General features: G+C 39.0%; 1 protein-coding gene across 2 annotated transcripts in view; it reads right to left on the reverse strand.

The window, feature by feature from the left end:
* ADCY8 (adenylate cyclase 8) overlaps positions 1-22,901 on the reverse strand; it is a 250,218-nt gene that overhangs the window by 116,701 nt on the left and 110,616 nt on the right. For both annotated transcript variants that reach the window (XM_021666890.2, XM_021666891.2), the window contains exons 6-7: positions 7,703-7,861; positions 1,715-1,985 (exon numbers count right to left, since the gene is read on the reverse strand). In XM_021666890.2, coding sequence (XP_021522565.1) covers positions 1,715-1,985; positions 7,703-7,861 — 430 coding nt within the window. The remainder of the gene's footprint in view (positions 1-1,714; positions 1,986-7,702; positions 7,862-22,901) is intronic.

Here is a 22,901-nt window from a genome sequence, read left to right on the forward strand (position 1 = left end):
ACATGAAGGAATTATCTCAATTCCCACAATCAGCTTAAATGGAGAGAGGTTTTCCAAGAGTAAAAAAAAAAGACGAAACAAAAACTAAAACTGAGACAGAGAACTTTATACAGAATTACTAAGGTATTCAGGGTGAGGCATGCATTTCTTTCTCTTTAAATAATCAGCATTCAGACCCGAGCTAACAATATACAAAAGCAGCAGAGAAGGCACTGTCGGCTGGTCATGCACCCACTCCAGGAAATATATAACACCATTATTTTATGAAATAACAAACTGTACCATGCACACGAACTCAGAGATGGAAAGAACCTAGGCATTGCAATCAGTTATGACTTGTGTAGGCATAATAATTTTGGGGGCAAATTAAACACTCACAGAAGAGCAGTCTAAGACCTAAGGGTCAACTCTTGCAAGGGCACGCAGACTAGGTTCAACCTGCAGCTTTTCCAAGTGGAATCTGGCCCATGCATTTTCTCATAGTTCCTCCCCTACGGATCCAGAAAGAAACCAAAGACAGCCTAGCCTCAGAGTGCGCCATCAAACTTTCAAATGCAGAAGAAAGAGGGGAGACTTTCAGCATTTTAACCTTTTCTATCTTAAAATCTTTCAGGCAGACATATTTTTCTTATCTACAAGTTAATGAGAAATATTCAAGTCTCTGGAATTTAAAAATCTATGGAATTTAAAAATTAACCCTTATATGTCTTCATGAAGCTCCAGACACTATTGGTTGGGTACTTCATAGAACTCTCAGCTTCTGCTTGGTTGAGGATCTTATCAGAAACTGTCAGATAACTGTTAGATAAGTGTTATACATTGGCTATTATTATTTCTTTCTCTAAAAATATATGGTACCATCACACCATTGAACTTACATGAATTCAACTAAATATGCTGTATCTAAAGAGGTTAAAGAGAAAATCCACATTAGGGCAGGTAATTTTGCCCGACTCTGAGCAAGCATTCTGAAAGAACAGAATCTCTGTGTCCACTTTGGTTCTTGACCTGGCTCAACCTCAGTTATCTAGTGCCTCTTGGAGTCTGAGCATCCCATTGGGTTTAATGTGACTTCAACATTTGAATAAATAATATAAAAATAATTTTGGTTATTGATGATCTACTCCTTACGTACTGACTTTGTAGCCCCATCCTTCATATAAGATGCAAATCCATGCTATGTAAACATAGAATCATGTGGGTGGCTTTGAAATTACATGCTTCTCCTGAACTCCCTAATTCTGGGCATCACTTGGTGCTGTTTTCCTATTTCCAAATCAGCAGTGCTCTCTAGATTTTGACTCTCAGAGGGTGACGCAGAACTGATGATGGCCAGCTACTGAAAAGGGGCATTCTCGTGTACTTACCCTCCCCTTTAGTTTAATAACAGAGAGTTTATCTTTTCCAACATGAGTGTGGTTTTTTTGGTAAAATTACAATTCAGCTTCACATAATATTTATTTTTAGCTAGGTTACAAAAAAAAAAAAAAAAGGAGAGGGTGTTAGGAACCTCTGGCATTTCTGGCATTTCCTGGAATTGCAAACAGAGGTTAATTCTGTCCTGAGGAGATGCAGAGATAGTTTGATCATTTGCAATTATGGTGCTCACTGGAGAAAAGGTTAAAGATGAATCAGTTTTCTCTGAGGCGTCTGGATTGGAGATGCACACAAGCATGCATTCATAGTCAAGCAGAAGGAGGAAGAGAGGACTTACATTCTGTTTCCCCACGATGTTATCGAAGGGCAGTTCAGGGCTCCAGGATCCTTCAGTGAACGTGGCCCCACTGTTTCTCCTGTCTGAGGAGCTCACTGACTCCTTAACAATATCTTCAGGCAAGGACAGCAGACTGTCCTCAGGCTGCTTAATTAAATAAGTCTCTATATTATGCTTCCTCAGGAATTCATTCCTCTCTTTACCATGACCCTCTTCCACGTTATAGTCACCGTTGAGACAGTCCAGCGTGGCTTTGGAAATGTGAATCCTCCTGTGTGTAGAAGGCATGGGTCATTACACACTCCTGATGTTGCCTGCAAAGGCTATTTACTTTTTTGTCCAGTACAAAGCCAACATCAGGGCTGCACATGGGTACTATTAAGACATGTCCTCAAGGACAATACTTGTCTTCCTAAAAAGTAGAAAGAATATAAGAAAATAGAAGCATAAATTCATGAGTGCAGTATCACTGACATCAACCCAAGACACATTGCTACCTCTGATCAAATACGGTCCTTCTGTGCGACACCTAGCACATCTTTTGGCTTTTCTTATGATTGTCAGCCTGATCTCAGCAAACTTTACAAGTCAGTGTTTTTTCCAGTGGTGTTGATTAGAAAAACAAGTGCTGCAAATATTTCTGAACCCCAGTGGCAATTATTGTCCAGATCACCATGCAAAAACAGTTCTTTCGTTGTCTTGGAAGCTTTTCTATCATTTCAACCTTCATGTATTTGTATCTTGTTTCTCCAACTTGTCTATATGCTTCTCAAGGGCAGTTCTGATAAGTCCATAGGGATACAGTGAGTGTCCTTTGGGAAAACCGCTGTAGGGTATAATTTTCCCTATAACGTGTATATTATAAGGAACAAAGAACAAAGCTGTGGACACGTACAGGCTGGCAGCTGGCTGGGCTCACTCACAAGTGAAGTGACTCACGGCTGCACAATTGTCAGCCACTATAGCTCATGACTCAGGCTTCTTTTTTAGAAAAATAGCATATGATATCAGGGCCTTAAGGATCACACTTGATTCATGGAAATTTCACATGGTAAATTCTTCTGGGGAAGAATTTCTCTGTCCTCATAACTGTCTAATTCAATCAGACTACTTATTGTGTTATAATGTGGTCTGGGTAGACTAGCAAGGTAAGGTGGTTATGAACACAGACTTTGTTGCTAGATCTCCTGTATTCAAACCCTAGCTCTGCCACTTGCCAGCTGAGAGATCTTGGGCAAATTACTTAGCCTTTCTATCAGTCTATCTTCTTCCCCATAATATGGGAAAAATAATAGTACATATCTCTTACAATCATTATGATTATTCTACAAGTTGATTTGTGTAAGGTAGTCAAAACAGTGCATGGTACAGTATATACAGTATAAAAGCAAATATGAAAGTTGTTAAGAGTATTCTAAAAAATGCCATTGTAATAATATTACTGTTGGGTATTCCATGCCTCCTCAAGGCTTATAGAAGACAATTGTCAGGCCTTCTGAATAAGACCTCTAAGCTTTCATTCTCTGGCTCTGTCACTTCAAAGCTCATTTTCTGACACTCTTCTAATATAGCTCCTTTATGCTCTCTCCAGCTATTCAAGTAATTGGCAATTCTCCAAATTCAATGTGCTATTTGATGCTTGCTAACAATTTCCTACTGTCCAATTCAGCTCAGAAGTCATTTCCCTAAATTTACCTTAGTATTCCTTTGAATGAAAGAATGCTCAATATTTTGCTTGGCTTTTGTAATGCTAAGAACAATATATCCAAGTAAACAGAGACATTTTTAAAAAAAATTTAGAGTGGCTTTTTAAAACTCATTGTAGTGGCTCACGCTGAGGAAGCTGAGACAGGTAGATCACTGGACCTCTGGAGTTTGAGACCAGCCTGGGCAACATGACAAAATACTGTCTCTACAAAAAAAGTACAAAAGTTAGCTGGGCGTGGTGGTGTGCACCTGTAGTCCCAACTATTTGGGAGGCTGAGGTAGGGGGATTGCTTAAGCTCAGGAGGTTCAGGCTACAGTGAACCCGAGATCATGCCACTACACTCTAGCCTGGATGACAAAGTGAGACCCTGTCTTAGAAAAAATAAATACATTCATTAATTAAATAATATGCAGTTTACTTTTAGTATTAGCTCTGCTACTCCTTCTCATTCTTCTAACCCATTCTGCTAAATCCCTCCTTATAGAAAGAATAGTTCATTGCAAATAACATGTGAAAAAACAGAAACTACAAACAAATCATTTCTGATAATTTAAGGCATGTTCTCCACATCTTCCAAATAAATATCTTGATTGATTTCAAGTGCAATATGTTAAAATAAGTGTGTGAAAGATGTTTGCACTCTCTTGAGAAATGTCCTGAATAAGTACAAAATATTCCCAAGATGTATTTTGTTCATATATATGAACTCAATAATTTTTCCCTGGGAGAGTAACAGATTGTTTGACCTTCCATGAAAGGGAAGTCCCCATCTGCTTTCTCAGATCAAGCTCAGAGTTAAGACTGTAAGCTTATCTTTTCTTCTAGGCAAAATGAACCTGGTGGGAGGGTTTTATAAAGTACAATGGTTGATTTTCTTTTAAGATAATTAAGTTAAATATCAACCCCCATTTAGCATTTTCTCTGGATTCTACATTTATTATTATTCTACATTTATTATTCTGCTGTCAGTATGCAGGGGGACTAATATTTCCATGTATTAAATCAATGTTATGTTTTTGCTCGTGAAAGAGATTGTTGTCTTCACTGATTCTTCTGCTGAAGTGCTAATCAATATACACTTAAATGTTTTGATAGAAACTGGGTTTTAGATGTTTCTTTTCATCCTTGCTACTAACTTGAGCTTTGGGGTAAGGCATTTGCAGATGAAGTTCTGTAGATTGCATTTCTTTCTAAGGAGATGTGTCAGTTTTCAGGCAATACTCTCATGTGTTGAGTGTCAAGTAAACTTGACATTTTCTGATAATTTTTAATGCTAGGATATAGTAAAAGTAGTCATGATAGTAAATAAGATCTAACAATTGTGTAGCTTGCTTTGTATAAATGTTATCTAGTAGCCAAGGGTAGTACTTATGCTCCATGGATTATCTCATGTAATTTCCATTCTTCCAACAACCATAAGTGACAGACATTTCTTTGCCTCACTTTGGAGATGCTGAAACTGGCCTAGAAGTCACAAGTATGTATTTGGCCCCAAAGCATATTAGTGGTTAGTGGCAGTGCTGGATTGAGACAAGAACTTTTACTTTCAGGGCCTCTCTACCACCCTGCAACTGTATTATATGGTAACCACTACTACAACAACCACAGTTAATATTTACCAAGTACAGGGCAAAGGACTTTGTATGCATTATCTCATTTAACACAAGCTCAGAAATGGTGATCTTCATGGTGTGGTACTAAGGCCAGCAGTTCCTACCAGGAAATTGTTAGAAAGGCATCATCTTGAATTCTATGCCAGGCACATTGGACCAGAAACTCTGCGGGTGGGGCCCAGCAATCTATGGTTTAATAAGCCCTCAGGTGATTCCAGTGCTAAAGTTTGAGAACCATTGTTCTAGAAACCCAAGGCTCAGAGGTGTTAAAGAAGACAATAAAAAAGCGGAAAAATATAAGTCAAAACAAGATCAAACCATGGTGAGTTTGGAGACCTGTTTTGACATTCCTGCATTTTGCACATTGACAACATCCCATGGCTAAGCAGAGCTGGATACTATATAGAAGACTAGACTGAGTGCTTTATCTAGACTAAGTGCATAATCACATTTGAAACTGCATTTTTAAAGCTGATGTTTTCAGTTCAAAATTACAGTGAAGAAACTGGGCAGGGCATAAAGTACTTGCCACAATCTTCCAACCTTCATAACTCGTAAGTAGTAAACCCACGGTTCAGACTCATGACTCATGATATTAAAAATAAGAGTGTGAAAGATGATTTAAACTCAGTCACTTTTCTTTTTCTTTTTAAAAGTTATTTTATTCATTTCTTTTCAACTTTCATTTTAGAATCAGTCAGTATATGTGCAGGTTTGTTACAAAGTATATTTCATGATGCTGAGGTTTGGGGTAAGACGGAACCCTCACACAGGTAGTGAACATAGTACCCAATATGTAGTTTCTCGTCCCTGGATCCATTCTCTGCTTCTCCCTCTAGCAAGCCCCAGTGTCTGTTCTTGTCTTTATATCCATATGTACTCAATGTTTAGCTCCCACTTGTAAGTGAGAACATGTGGTATTTGGTTTTCTGTTTCTGCATTATTTCACTTAAGATAATTTCTTGCAACTACACTCATGTTGCTGCAAAGGACATGATTTCATTCCTTTTTATGGCTTCATAGTATTCCATGGTGATGTGATGATTTAAACTTGGTCACTCTTCTGTTTCTTAATGTTATTGAGAACAATAGCTAAACTAGCTTCCAGATATCAAAGTAGTATCTTACAAACCTCCAAAGTGTATTCTAAGGTTTGTAAAAGGAATCTATTGAGTATATGGGCAATTCTCTATTTGGTGATGCTTTTAAGATACAGGCCTGGAAACATAGATGAATTGGCTATCTGGTGTGTTTAAATTCAGCAGGTAGTTACTTGTGGGAAAATCCTAAAGAATGGAAAGATTTAAGAAACACAGCAGTAACACATCAGGCCTTCCTCAGTTCTAAACCTGTCTGGCAAACAGCCGTGACACAGCACAGAGAATGAAGGATCCCCATAAGAATAGTAACTGACCTGGGGCTGTCCCTGCACAGTGTACAAAGTGCTTCATACCCATTGCCTGAGATAATCTTCAGAGGAGATCTGTGAGGTGAATTATGCCCATTTAGCAGATGAGAAACTCCCATGGAGGACAAAAATAAGTTCACAAGGCAGCAAATCATAAGTACTATTATTTCTCTTTCTGCAGTGAAGAAAGTTAGACTTGGAAATTAAGCACTGGCCTGAGATCACAAAGATAGAGTGATGCAAGCCAAGTTCACACTAAAATCACATGCCAGGTGCTGTGCTCTGCATGCTTTGCATAACTTGCTGAAGATAACAGAGTTTAGCATGGAGCAGAATGGGAATCCTAGTTACTCTGATTTCACCTCTTGTTGTCTTTTTCCCCCATGATAACATACTACTCGATATTAAATATAATTTTCAAGGAATGATGGCACATACCAGAGAAATCTATGACTCCAAAGGCAGGTCTAGGGGGTAGGGAGAGGAATATATGTAAGTGCAGTATCTCTCTCTGTCTATTATTCTATGTATGTATGTATGTATGTATGTATGTATGTATGTATGTATCTGTCCCTCTGTCCATCCATCCATCCATCCATCCATCCATCCATCCATCATCCTTAAGAAAGAGGTGCTGCAGATTATCATACTGGCTCAAATATGTTTGAGATCTTATTAGGTCCAATCCATGTAAACAGAATCTTGATACAACTTTTCAAGACTTACCTTAGTTGCAGTGGACTTTGCAGACCACTAGCACCTTTACGAATCCTATGTTACCCAATCTTAACAGCCATATTTGAAAAGTTGAATTTTTAAGGGAGAGCCTAAATTTCCTCATTGAGTCCTAGGTCGTGTATGAAAAGTCAGTAGGTCTTAATCCTGGCTGCCCATTAGAATTAATTTAAGAACTTAAAATAGATTCTGTACAGATTATTCTTTAAATAAACTGGCATGGGGTCTGGACAATAGCATTTTTAAAATGTTCCTTTGGAGATTCCAATGTGCAGCCAAGTCTAATAACCAATGCTATGCAGGGCAGAGACCTGAACACCTCAGTGCTATTCTATATCCTTGTTGCCTCTAACGCATTTTACTTTATTTTGGAAGTTAATAGTTGTATGATGTTTCAATATCTGGTCTCCTCCCAAATAATTGCTTCCGAGATTTAACCTTGAATTTCTGCACACAGAAAACCCATGTCACAAAATGAGCAAATGACAAGGGTTAAGCATGAAAAGGGCTTTGCTTTGGCTTACCCAGGGATTCCTCCAGATTCGAGTTTGTTTGCAATGTCCACATCCCAAGACCAGACATCAAATTGCCACTTCCTTAGTCCCAAAACACCACACAGCACCGAGCCTGAGTGGATTCCAATCCTCATGTCAACATCGTGTTTTGTCCTTGACCGCACATACCTGTTAACATAGATAAATGGAGAGACACATGCATTAGACCACAGTGGGCATCCTTGGCTCTGCCCTTTCAATGTCACCTCTTCCACGAAGGCTTCTTGGGTTCTTTAATAACTGGAAGGATTCTCTGAACACCTTAGCCTTTTATCTGTACTTTTAAGGGCTCTTTGAAACCTTCATCCAAAACCTACTGTGTAACCTCTGTCTCAGGGAATGGCACCAGCATCTTTTTCTACCCAACAGTACGTTAACTTGTGATAGATTATTGATTTCATACTTCATTACACATTCCATTTTCAACCAAAATGTTAATTGTTTCCTTCTTTCTATCCCTTCTGTGACTTAATTCAAACAACCATCATGCCTTCGTCTGGGATCCCTGCCTCAGCCTCACCTCCTTCCAGCTCATACTGTCATGGTTTCCAGTTACTCCTTCTAAACACAAATGTGACCTCATTACCCCATCACTCTTTTCTGATCTACTCTTTAGAGCTGTGCTCTCTGAAATAGAGTGTTTATGTCCCAGGGCTGAGCTGGGTTATCCATTGAGATGCAGGAAGAAAATGTTAGAATTTCCATTCACAGCTTTTGTTGCTTATGTTGAAAAGCTTTACCAACATTTGATATATAGATTGATGTTGGAAACTTACAGGATACATGTCTGGTCATCCTCTGACTGTAAATATAGAGGAGAAATCTTGAGAAAAAAGGAGAATTTCTACCGCTGGATGATCTTCTATAGTCATGAATATTCTTTCTTTCAGAGTATTTTGAACAATTTTAGTTTATGATTAAATGATGTCATTTATGCAGAACATAAAATGGTAGAATATAATACTTTGTAATAGAATTACTAGAAAAATTTTCATTGCCCACAAAATGCAATGATTATGTCACTTCAAAATGCTTAAAATAGTTGTCAGATTTAAAAGTAAGGCATTCATTTGTCTTTGACAAAAAAAGGTGTTCCAAATTTGCTGATTTTTTTGTGATGTTGAGTTGCCATTAATATTCCTTCCAGCATATATTTGAAAAAACACACAAACTTGTTTAATTTGTTTCTTCCAACTCAAGACAATGACTTAAGAATGACCAAGAAAGTAACTGAACTTTACAGAAAGTGATGCTTTGAAGAAAGCATTTTGAGAATGAAAGTTTGAAAATGTTTCCATATTTATAAGAATTTTGTTGTAAAACCAAAGGTATGTTATATCATCTATCAAAATTCTTAGAGCTTCACATTTACTAATGTTTAAATATCATCTAAATGAAGATTTCTGGTGAGGTCTGAACCCATTTATAAGGGCTTAAACCCATTTATGAGGTTTGAAAACATTTATAAAATATATGTTTAGCTGTGATGGCCACTAAAGCTAAGCATAGAAATAAATTGAATTTGGAACTGACCTTTACATTACTATATCACAAACTATTAAACATTTTTTAAAAATTATGTATAAACCCACTGCTCTTTAATAAATGGTGAAAGCAGAAAAGTCTTCTACTGTAATTATATTAAAATATTTTAAAGTATTTTTATTTTCTCATTATCCTTTAAAATCCCTATATTATGTATATTTTATGGTATATGTTTTTAAGTACATGAATATAATTAATAGAATAGATAAATATAATTTTATTATACATGCATCTCTTCATATAATTTTTTTGATAAAAATAGGGGATAAAAATATTTAGATACCACTAGTCTGTAAGATACAATGGAAAATTCCTAATCTGGCACACAACATTCCTCATGATCTGTCCTGTACCTTAATTATTCCTCTCATTTTTCATGCACACATTAGACTCCAGCCATCCAAACAAGAAGTCATTGTCTAAACCTTGTGTTCCTTCTTTCCTCTCTGGGACCATGGTGCTCCCTTGGTCTGGAATGTCCATTACCTCATTCAATGGAAGAGCTTCTACTCCATCTTTTAGAGTGAAGCTTGGTGTAACTCTGGCCAGTAAGCTGCCCTGATTTCTAAGTCTGACTTATGTACCTTTCCCTGTGTTCTCATTGCATCTTGGGTGAGCAATAATTAGGGTGCTGTGTTATAATAATCTGTCTCCTTTAAGCTAATTGAGACTGGGGACTTTGAATGACTAATCTTTATATTCCCCTCTTAAGATTTACTGTATCTGGCACTTGGTTAACACTCAGTAGGTGTTTATTGAGTAGGTAGATGCATGGGTGTCCAATACTTTCTATTAATGTTCCTATAGATTGAAGCTTTTTGATAAAGAGTATAAGGCCCTTGAAGGCATTATTCCTGCCTGAGTCAGCCTTATATTTCTCACCGCCTGGAGCATCCTGCCTTTTATACAGTAGGACTTAAGACATGCAGTGTCCTTTTTTTAAAGAAAGAAAGAAAGAATGAATGAATGATTCCATGTACTCAATTGAATCTTTGCAGTCTCTGTTCTTAAGTTGTAAGGTAATGCAAAGCTATTTACACAATAAAGTTGAATTGGATTGAGGATTTGGAAATATTAAAATAAATTAGACATTAGAAGGGCAATCTGTGAACATTAGGAGAAATTCTTGTAACTAAAGGATGAGGTTTTTCTTGATCTTGGTGAAGTTCCTGGTTTCTGGGTCTTTGTTTTAACTTTTAAGTTAAAAAGTATATGGTACTTTATATCTACTGACAATGAAAACTGTAGGAGCTATTTTTAAAAAATTGACAAGGCAAGAAAAGAAATGGCATCCAGCCTTTGAAAGGAGCACATCAGCCTCTGATGCACTTTCCCAATGAGCTTCTGTGCGGCAGGTCATTAAGAGGGGTCATTTGTGCTATGCACAGCCATGACCACTACTATGTTATTCAAGTGTATAGTAGGATTGTCCTCTCTGCATACTTTTTAAATTTTTTAATTTTTGCGACTACATAATAGGTGTATATATTTATGGGGTACATGAGATGTTTTGATACAGGCATGCAATGTGAAATAATCACATCATGGAGAATGGGGTATCCATTCCCTCAAGCTTTTGTCCTTTAAGTTACAAACAATCCAATTACACCCTTTTAGTTATTTAAAAATGTACAATTAAGTTATTATTGACTATAGTCGCTCCATTGTGCTATTAAATAATAGGTTTTACTTATTTTTTCTATTTTTTGTACCCATTAACCATCCTCACCTGCCTCCTAACTCTCCACTACCCTTCCCAGCCTCTAGTAGCCATCCTTCTACTGTCTATGTCCATGAGTTCGATTGTTTTGATTTTTAGATTCTGCAAATAAGTGCAAACATGCAATGTTTGTCTGCATATTGATGTTTTTGACCAATGAAATATGAACAGAAGTAATATGTGTCACTTTTGGGCATAAGCTTTAAGACCGTGATCAACCATACTCTTTAAAAAATCTTTCTCTCCTGTATCCACCATCATGAGTTAAGGAGCTCCTGATGAAGCCTTCTTAACCAGGGTCCTTGAATCAGAATGAAATGTAGTGATATCCTCCTATCACCCCCTTCCTGTAATGGACATAAAGTGTGAATGAAAAATAAATGTTTACTGTTTTAAGTTACTGAGATTTTAGGGATGTTTGTTACTATTCTGACTGGCACCATCATGAGTCCCAATGTATGTTTTCCTTATTATATTGTCCTGACTGTAGTGTGAGGATTAATATCACAGACTTTAAGTGCCACAGCCAAATTCTCATCTTGTTCCATCACACACTGGCAACATGACCTCAGAGAAGTTGTTTTAATTCCCTATAGAAGCTTTAATCTCTGCATCTGTAAAACATTAATAATAATAACATTGTCAAGGTTAAGTGAATAAACATATAGGGAATTTATAACAGTGCCTGGCCTATAATAAGGACTGGTTGCTTGTCTACTATTTATGAAGGAATTGTAGGCTGCAAAAGTATGGCTCAGAGCTGGTAAGTAGAATTTCCCTATGGCCCAGTGCTGGTAAGTAGAATTCCAGGACTAAACGGGCAATGTTGTGTTTTTAAAACCCATATTATTTGCAACATGTGATCCTGGGCACATAGTTTAATCTGACCCTGAGTTTCAATGGTTGTAAAATAAGGCACTACCTGATTGCTTCACTCACAGAACTATTGTGAGCCCCAAAGGATATAATAATGGATGTTAAAGTGCTTTTCCAGCTAATGGTGAGAGATTATTAAACAGCATACGGTGCTAATGTCGTTAGACAATTAACATTATACAGAGAATGCACTGGAACATCTTAATGAAAAGACATTTAGATTATTTTTATTTTCCTCTACAAAACAAGAAGCATAACAGGAAGACTTAACATTTTTTACTGCATGGCTTTTCTTTCTCTTTCATTTTATGTCTGTGATTTGACTTAAATAAAAGATAAGAATGAAACTATGTAAAAGTAATTAATAATTTACAGACATTGATCCTCATTAGTAAGGCTACCCTGTGGTTGCAAAGAACCACAAACACACACAATGCATTTCAAGATCAGTTCTTGAGGAGAGGACCTTAGAGCATTCTTGAAGCTTACAGGGAGGCAATTCTACTCTGAGTGACAAGTCTTGTTCAGTTCTTTCAGAGAAGTGCCCTAGGGATGTTTTGCTGTGCCTAATCAGCCACAAATTAAGAGAAAAGGACTATAGATCACATCTGCATCTTCTCTTTCTTCTCTAGACACCCAGGTTCAGGAGAGCAGGGATGCCACCTTTCATTCCCATTTAACACAATGCTTAGCACACAGACATAGTCAGTGCTGAAAATTATTTATCAAGTTAATGGAAAAAACTCAATGGCTTTCTGGTTTCACAGGCCTGTGGCTGTCCCAAGATGTATCTAAAAGTTCCAGAGAAACCACTGAGTTGCCTTAGGACCTGCTAGTTGAGGAAGGGATGACCCTCTATACCTTGTCTTTCAAATAGAGCAAATCTACTCTGTTCTTCACAGTGGGATTCCATTCAAAATTTCTTCTAAATAAAAAATACACATAATTATCATTATTTTTGCTCACTTCTGTGTAGCTGGGGACAAATCATGCAACAATTAACAAACTAAAGATTGACAACATTATTTTTTATAACTAAACTACTAAGGAAGCATGTTATAATTATATGGCTAAAAAATGAAGAAACTTAGATTTTTTTCTTTCAATTTAAATGCTTCAAAGGGTTCTTTTAAGCCAATTAATCTATAGAAGTTGCTAGAGGAATGCCAGGAAGCATAATCCAATAGCAGTCATTGACCTATACATTAGACAGGAATTCCAATGCCATAGGGGCTGGAGCAAATTACACATATTTCCCCAACAACACCACACAGGCATAGAATCTGCACTAAAGCAGGCCTGGATCTGACGTCATGCTTCTCCACTTACTGCCTGTGGATTTCAGGCTAGCTGCTTTAGTTTCAGTGTCCCAATTTTCCCAGGTGCAATGGGGAAGAGAATTGGTCCTATGTAGAGTTGTTAAGATGGTTCATAAAATGATGTATGTAAAACACTTACCCTGGTACCTACTAAACACTCAAAAACAGCAGCCAATACTAATTTTGGGTATAATACCATTTTTCAATTGCACAGGTTGAATCAGACCAATAAAAAATTATGAATTGATCTCTTTACCTACCCTTTTCTGCTAAAAGTGCTACATCCACTCTATTCGCGTAGACATAGCTTCAACCGACCCATGTAATACATCAGTGGGGTAGTTCTCAGGCATAAACTGGTCTAAACAGGGTGAACAATGGTTACGATTTGTAGGCAGAATTGATTGGGACCCAGTCACCTGGAAAAAATGGTGCCCTTGAACATTCCAGAACAAAGGAGAGGCAAGGGAGTTAGTTATGGAGGTCACCTATGTTCACTGCCCAGGGCATTTTGTGCATATATGGAATTATCTTCATAATAACCCTGAGTACTACTACCAGAACCATTTTACAGATGAGAAAACTGAGGCACAAGAGGTATATTGCTTTAAGTCACACAGTTTTGATGGAACAGTTAGAATTTCACCCTGGGTGTATGAACCTAAACCCATTGGTCCATCTCTACTTCCCTGCATGGCTTCTTTGAAGGGAAGTAGAAAAAGAATTATGTGGATTACTGGGGTCTGAGCTGACTCAGCCCAATATACGGACACAGTCTCTATAGATTGATCTCCAAAGCATCACTTATAGATCTGAGTTTGCTGAGGGTAATTCAGGAGTCATTGCGGGGTAGGGACTGCCAGTGTGGTGGCCATGGAGCCCAACTTTGCCTTCAACCCTGATCCATTCTATTGCCTCTGCTGGACTTCAGGAGCAATCTACCTTATAAGACATAGGGTCCTTCCGCTTCTTAAAAAGTATGAAAGTCACCATGCTTACCCTGACCTGAAAGTTATGATTTCACAAAGTGCTTCCCAATTCATTTTCTCATTTTGATAGCCACAGTGACTCTCTGTTTGATAGCCACATCTACTCTGAAAAGTAGATGCCTAATAGTATTAAAAATTTTGATTTTACAGATGAGCAAACTGAGGCTCTGAGAGGATGAAGATATGCTTATTACCTCTCCTGTGCCAGGCATTTTACCTTAGCAACCTCATTTCATCTTCATTTCCACCATAGGCTATGTACGCAGCTCATCCATTTATTCTTTCAACAAGTGTCTGTTGAAGAACTCTAAAGACATAAGCAGTGACCCAGATAGACAAACCAATTTCTGCATTCATGGAGGAGCTTACATCAATGTGGTTTATTCCCATTCTACAACCAAGAAAGCTGGAATCCAGAGAGGTTAAGTCACTCACCCAAGGTCACACAGGTGTTAAGTAATGCCAGACTCCAGCTTGAATGCTGTTTGGATACTTTGCTGCTGCTTGCACTCCCTTCCAGTGGAAAGGTAATGGGGGAGACCTAACTGCACTCACATTCAAAAGCAGGGTGAGAGCAGTGGTGTTCTTGAAGACGAAAGTGTTGCTGACTCTTCCTGCCTTGGTGCCCCTGAATCTTAGAAGAATCATAGAGACCAAGTTGGGGCAGCTGTGTGCCAAGTCAGCATTTCCTTGTTGATCCAGCTCAGGGCAGTTATGAGTTCTGGGTGTTTTTTAGGACAATTTCTCTCCTGAAATGGCCCTAACTCAGGGGTAAGGGAGCAACAGGCAGGCGGGGTGTGTGTGTGTGTGTGTGTGTGTGTGTGTGTTGGGGGTGAAACCATTGGTGGTGCTTTTATTCCTGTTAATGTCCTCTCCTTCCTTCAAAATACTCCTTATTGTGCAGTGCATTTCCTTTCCCAGCATGCCCTCTGTCCTACCTGCCTGGCAGCACTCAGCATTCCCTGGCAGGCCTCATCGGGCCCTCTAGGCTGGCCTGCTGCCAGGCTTCACTGCCAGCATTCAAAACCCCAACATCCTGAGTTGGGGACATAGTTTCTTTTAAATCCAACTGGCATGTTTGGTGGAGTTATTACAATTTTCAAGATACATAGGGTAACACTCAGGGATAAACATTCTTAGGATTCTCTGATTTTGTGTGTGTCCTAATTAGCTCAGGCTGCCATAACAAAATTTATAGACTCAATGACATAAACAAGAGGAATTTATTTCTCACAATTCTGGAGGCTGGGAAGTCTGAGATCAGGGTGCTAGTAGGATCAGGTTCTGGTGAGGGCCCTCTTCCTGGCTTGCAGATGGCTGCCTTCCTGTTGTGCCCCCACAAGGTGGAGAGAGAGAGCCAGCAAGCTCTCTGGGATCTCTTTTAATAAGGACATTAAGCCTCACTTAAGCCTAATTAGCTCCCAAAAGCCCCATCTCCAGATACTGTTATATTTGTGGTTAGGGCTTCAACACAGGAATTTTGGGGGGGATAAAATTCAGTCCATAGCAGTGTGATTTATTAAATGAGGGAGTAAAACATATTTTTAAAAAACTATATTATGAAATATATTTTAAAAGATCATTCCCATTTTAATTAACTTAAAAATCATTTAATGTGATTTGTTTCTTGTCAGTAAAAAAAATAAACATAATGTTGAATAAAATTTTAGATGTCAACTTAGAACTGTGTGAGGGGCATAGCTCTCAACATTATTTTAGAGAGTAGGAGCAAAGAGTTTGCAGATCACTTTTCTAAAGAACCAGAATCGAACTCTTTCGTTGGATAACTTCTAATCCAGTTCTACAGAAAGCATTTATCCCAGCTGGGTGCAGTGGCTCATGCCTGTAATCTCAGCACTTTGGGAGGCTGAAGCGGGCAGATTGACTGAGGTCAGGAGTTTGAGGCCAGTATGGCCAACATGGTGAAACCCGTCTCTACTAAAAATACAAAAATTAGCTGGGCATGGTGACATATGTCTATAGTCCCAGCTTCTCAGGAGTAGCTGAGGCAGGAGAATCCCTTGAACCTGGGAGGTGTAGGTTGCAGTGAGCCGAGATTGCGCCACATTCCTGGGTGACAGAGCGAGGCTCTGTCGCAAAAACAAACAAAAAAAAGTGTGTATCCCATTAGATGTTCCATGAGAGAAGTCACTGTTTAAACAGAGCTGTGGGACTGGTCAGTATTTCATGTCCAAACTGGGAGAGTCGTTTAACCCGAAACTTCATCTAGCCCTTTTGCTGTTTTCTAACATAGCTCAGTCACGTAACAGTCACAGGCTCATGTGGATAGTATCGGGAATCGTGACCAAAGATTTTTCTGTGCATTATTTAACTCACATGCACACACACACACACACACATGTATACACACACACACTCCCCCCACACACATGATATATGTTGTGATGGGCTATGGTCAGGCCACCTGTAGGCACACAGATACAGTGAGAACAAGAACATGGCTCTGTGTCAACAGGAATTTCATGTAAAGGGGTTGATCTCTGAGTGCCAGTGTGGCCTCTCTCCCAGTCTGCAGAAGACTGGGTACAGAGCTTGAGGGACGGGCTCGTAAATGTTTAACAACTGTCTCTCTGAGAAAAACAAAAGATCCTGATTTGTAATGTCTGTCAATTTCTGTGGTGTCAGCCTTGTAAAATTCCTACAAATCTAACAATTGGCTTTTGCAAACAGGCAGGGGCTGACCTTGGCATATCACTTTTTGAGGCTTGTGACTGGGTAATTTCCTCCTCCTGTGTGGGCAGCTGACACCACTGCAATTCACTTCCCTCTGTATGGAACAGAGGGGGCCACCACAGCCCCACCCGCTTCCTGTGCCCTTACTCCTCTGTGCTTTGTGCCTTGCTTGTTTCTGTTGTGGCAGTGAGCTGGTCACTTCAACTATCCTCCAGTATTCAAACCTGGATTAGTCCTTCTGGTCTGGTCTTCCACATTATTATTCCCATTGCCTCAGGAGGAAACTGAGATTCAACATGTTTAAGATTCTTGAAAGTAGGGCCTGGTGCAATGGCATTCACCAATAATCCCAATTACTTTGGAGGCTCAGGTGGGAAGATCCCCTGAACCCAGGAGTTCCAGGCTGCAGTGAGCTATAATTGCACCACTGCACTCTAGCCGGGGTGACAGAGCAAGACTCCATCTCTTAAAAAAAAAAGATTATTGGAAGTAGAATGTGAACCAAGTTCTCCTGAGTTCTAATTTCTAAGCATTTCCCATTATATCATGTGGCCTCTTATCAGAAGTGTCACTGGGTTAGAGTGAGAACTGTATCACATGCAGAGAGAGAGCAATGGACAAACAGTGTGCCAGGGACACTGTGAGGAGCCTTCCATTTAGAGCCCGAAGACACACTGATCCAAGGATGCTAATGAAGTACGGCTCTATTACAGGTGCGGCTCCTGGTGTTTCAAACGGAAAGACAGCTTTGGTCACACTAGACTTCTTTGCTCGCAAACCTCCAAAGGCTCTGCCACCTATCCAATGCGGTAGAAGTGTTGTTATCATTATTATATTGGTGCAAAAGTAATTGCAGTTTTTGCCATTGATACATTTTGACAGTCGCCCTAACTCATCTCCGTATATTCTAACTCTGTGCTTTTGCAGATGTTGTTGCCTAAAGGAGGGAGGAACACTGTGATGGTTAATTTTATGTGTCAATTTGGTTAGGCCTTTGTATCCAAATATTTGGTTAAATACCAGGGTTGGGTTTAAGCCACCAGTTCCATTGCCATGGTAACCCACTAACCCATTAACCCATGAATCCATTAATCTGTGAATGGAATCATTCATTCATAAGGGCTGTAAAGGTGTTTTTCAGGTGAGATGAACATTTAAATTAGTAGACTTTGAGTAAATCAGATTATCCTCCACAATGTGGAGGCAGGCCTTACACAGGAAGTTGAAGATCTTAAGAGAAAAATTACTGCTATTCTTCAAGGAAGATGAAATTCTGACTCTAGACTGCTTTTGGACTCGAGCTATAATATCGGCTCTTCCCTGGCTTTCCAGCCTGCTGGCCCACCCTGCAGATTTTGCACTTACCAGCCCCCATAATTTTGTGAACCAATTTCTTAAAACAAATATTTATAAGTAATACACACCCTGCTGGTTCTGTTTCTCCAGAGGACCCTGATACAAACACCTTCCTGTTATCTCTACCTGTCAAAGTTGCTTTTCTTTTTTGAAATAATATTTTCTTTTCTAGTTACATTAGTTATACATGATTATTCCTAAATATTAAAAAAATACTAAGAATAAAGAAGAAAATTAAAATTGCTCAATTTCCTCACAGAGCTTTACATACTTTCTTTTTATAAAAATAGATTTATTAAAAAGTGAAGGTTCTCATTCCAGCAGGGGTAGACAAAAATAAATAAATAAATAAAAAATTTTAAAAGCCGAAGTTGGCTTAAATATGTATACATTTGTGTATGTGTGTATTCTACCATGTATACGTTAAATGTATGAGCATTTTTTATGCCACTGAATATTAATGTAAACTGTGATGTTTAATGGTTACCCATTTTTCTATTCTTTAAATATGCTAGAATTTATATAATCAGTTCCATACCTTTGGACATTTATGGCATCAGATGGTGCTGTGCTTTGAATGTGTCGCTCACATTTCATGTGTTAGAAAATCTCCAAGTGGCAGTACTGAAAGGGGGCTTTTAAGAGGTGATTGGATCATAAGGGATCTGCCCTCATAAATGAATGATTCCATTCACAGATTAATGGATTCGTGGGTTAATGGATTAGTGGGTTATCATGGCAATGGAACTGGTGGCTTAATAAGGAAAGGAAGAAATTCAAGCTAGCACATTAGCTTATTATCATAAGATGCCTTGCACCCCTTGGGATTTCACAGCAAGTATCCACCAGCAAGAAATTTCTCACCGGATGTGGTCCCTCAGCCTTGGACTTCTTAGCCTCTAGAACTATAAGAAATAAATTCCTTTTCTTTATACATAGTCTATTTCAAATATGCTGTTAGTAAACAACAGAAAATGGACTAATAAAGCTGAACATGACTCAGAGTCTCTGCTCTCTCACTTACAAGCTGTGTGTCATTGGTCGGAAGACTTTTTTATTCTGTCAGAGCTTTAGTTTCATTGGGAAATAGATCTTCACAGGGTATTGGTATTTGTGAAGCAATTCAGATAGATTTCTTAGTATAGTGCCTGGCACATGGCAAACATTCTATCAATATTAGTTTGTCAACAATTATTTCTAGATATGTTCAGTTTTCATCATTACAAGTAATTCTGCAAAAAATAAAAATTTCTGTCCATGTACTGAACATCACTTTAACTGAAGCAGGCTTATGACTTCTGAATCTATGGCATTTTGGAGCAGAGTAAGATAAGGGATGTTTGGGGGAAATAAAGAATGGGAAAGAGAGAAAGGGAAAGAGGGAGGGAGAAGAAGTAAGGAAGGGAAAGAAGGAATAGACAGAACAAAGAAAAAAATAAAATGTAAGAGAGAAATAAAAAGGAAGGAAGGCTGGGAGGCAGGTAGGCATTCTTGCCTCCAGTAAAAACAATATATTTTCTGTTTTTTATTTCTTGTCCTGCCATATTGCTTGGCAGGGCGACCCTGCCACAAGGATTAGGACCTTTGCTCTAATTAACCGTTGAGGACAAGCCAGTTACTACTTGGCATTCTGCTGTCATTCCCATGACTTTTTAGCAATTGCACTGAAAAGACCAAGCTCTGCAATTTTCATTAAGAGTAATCAAGAACAACTTTTGTAGATCATTAATAAACATATTGCATATGACAGAGCCCCGTGTCAGCTCTGGCATCTTCTCAATGATCAGGACTCCCCAAAATAGACACAGAGTATGTGAAGAGAAGCCACCTGGAGCCACTTTTCAATCTACGTAATATAAACTATTATATAAGCCTTTTTAAATTAATTTAATTTTATGAACAGACATGCATGAGATGATATTAAGTGCTTCATTGGAAATAAAATTACATTCAATCTCTTTTTTGTCATTCATCTAGCTAATATCATGTTTCTAAAATTAAGTATTTTTGGTGGATTGAATTTAATATGAGGCTCTTTTGATTAGGGCTTATTATCTTATTATTCTCAGATGTTTAGTGACTGACATTTTTCTCCTTCAATATCAATTCTGCTAAAGTATTAGGATGTATGTAGGATCTCCTGAACTATATGTTGATCCTTTGGGTGTTGATGGCAAATTTCAGGCGTCAGAAGCAATTGCGCAATCTGGAGTTGAGAGGTGGGCTACAATGATGATTAAGACGGATGGAATCACAGTCAGATGATTCCAGAATTGGTGCCCTTGTGCTTCCCCTGACTAGTTATGTGATCTAGGTGGAGGTAATTATACAACCTCTGTTACCTTGTGTGGCAGAGGCACCTAACAGCCATAATTGAAGCATACCCTGAGGGTGACCCTATGGTCTAAGAAAAGTGTTAGTTTGGAGTTCCAAGCTAAGGAACTTGAGAGTGACCAACATTGAGATCTACTATTTATCCATGAAGGACAGCCAAACGTCTGGCTCATCCCCTGGTACACAGGCTGTAAGGAGACTGAGGCCCTTTGCTTTGGATTAAATGGGGATAGCTAGGTAGAGAGTGCTAAGTAAAGATGCTGTATGAACTGCATACATTTTACAAATGGTAGTTGTCTTCTTGTGCAGGCTGCCACCACTGGACCATCCCATATTTAATTTTCCTCCAATAAATGCTATGTCTCATTTGCTGCCTCTAGGTCTCATCTTCAGCCTCCTGGACACAGTACCATCCCTATTGGCAGCAATAGGGGTCCAGCACTACAAAGCTCCAATTTTTTCATTGGTAAAGTAGGAGCCAACTTCCAGAGCTTCCGTTAGTTAGGAAAAATGTGTCTAGCTATATTGTCTGTTGTTTTCATCCATTCTCAATGGCTGCTCTAAACTAGTCTGATTTGTCCATGCTACAGCCATACTTAGTTCTTCAGTATTTGGCCTATTGCCCCTGCCTAGATTCTAGAATTTTTGTGAGGACTTAGTGAGCCAATGCATGTAAGACATTTATCCTAGTACTTGGGATATAATAAGTGTTTAAGAAACTCAAGCTGCTGTCATTATTTTATGAAAATAGAATAGAAGCCATGGTAAACAATAGGTTTCTGTAACTCAACTGCATTAAATTTTCCAGTATCCAAACTCAGCCCTCCTTGCAAGATTAAAAATGTTTCCATAGTGATAACATCCATGCTACCTATTAGAGTTTTTCTTTTCTTTTTTTTTTTTTTTTTGAGACAGAGTCTTGCTCTGTTGCTCAGGCTGGAGTGCAATGGCACCATTTCAGCTCACTGCAAATTATGCCTCCTGGGTTCAAGCAATTCTCCTGCCTCACCCTCCCAATTAGCTGGGATTACAGGCACCCACCACCATACCCAGCTGCTTTTTTGTATTTTTAGTAGAGATGGGGTTTTACCAGTTGGCCAGGCTGGTCTCGAACTCCTAACCTCAGGTGATTCACCTGCCCTGGCCTCCCAAAGTGCTGGGATTACAGGTGTGAGCCACCACGCCCAGCCGTATTTGAGTTTTTTAAAAGAACACTCTGAAGTTGGGATCTTATTATCCTCATTTTGCGGAAGAGGCCATGGAGGGTATAAGTTAAGTCACCCACCCATCATTACACACCGACTTACAGGAAGAAGCAGGAAACAGGCTAGGTCTGTTGCTGCCTGTCAAGGGCTCTCCACCCCATCCCACTCACTCAGCATATTTTCTGTGTCACCTTACAGTATAATAGGCACTCTTTCAGAGAACCTTTGTCACAGTCACATTCAGCAATGAATTAAAACTTTAGGCTGGGTGCAGTGGCTCAAGCCTGTAATCCCAGCACTTTGGGAGGCTGAGGCGGGCAGATCATGAGGTCAAGAGATCGAGACCGTCCTGGCCAACATGGTGAAACCCCGTCTCTATTAAAAATACAAAATTTAGCTGGGCGTGGTGGCATGCGCCTGTAGTCCCAGCTACTTGGGAGGCTGAGGCAGGAGAATTGCTTGAACCGGGGAGGCGGAGGTTGCAGTGAGCCAAGATTGTGCCACTGCACTCCAGCCTGGTGCCTGGCAACAGAGTGAGATTCTGTCTCAAAAACAAACAAACAAACAAAAAACAAAAAAGCTTTTATAAACTGGAATCCTGACTGAAATTCTTGGAGTACTGTCAATTGAAAACTAAATTTAATGTCATGATAAATGTTTGATTTAATTAAAATTTGTATGTCACTTATTGTCTGCTGGGTGATAATAAGTCACCAATATGTCACCAATATGTCACTTATTGTCTGCTGCTTGAAACTCAGCTTTGATGTGTTTTCATCCCTTCCTTTGTATTCCACAGCCGATGCTCTATCTCAGGTCCTTACTTCTCTACTCCAGATTAGTATGAAAATATCCCCAAACCAGTTTCCTTCCCCTTGGCCTCTGCTTCCTCTCATCCAGGGTCAACTGGAGAGAGTTATCCCACTCCACAGTCATCTTCGTGACATCTAAATCTGACCATATCACTTCCCTACTCTAGGAGTCAGTGACTTTTCATTGCCCGAGGAATAAAGCCCCAGCATATTTTACCCTAACCCTATTATTTTAATTTAGAATTTTGGTAACTGCCAAGATCTGCTTCAACTCTTAGCACACAGACATGCACACATATACAAACATATAAACACATAC

This window comes from Aotus nancymaae, unplaced genomic scaffold (assembly GCF_030222135.1).
Source record: "Aotus nancymaae isolate 86718 unplaced genomic scaffold, 86718_ANA_hifiasm-v0.15.2.pri h1tg000036l, whole genome shotgun sequence".
NCBI classification, from domain to species: Eukaryota; Metazoa; Chordata; class Mammalia; order Primates; family Aotidae; genus Aotus; species Aotus nancymaae.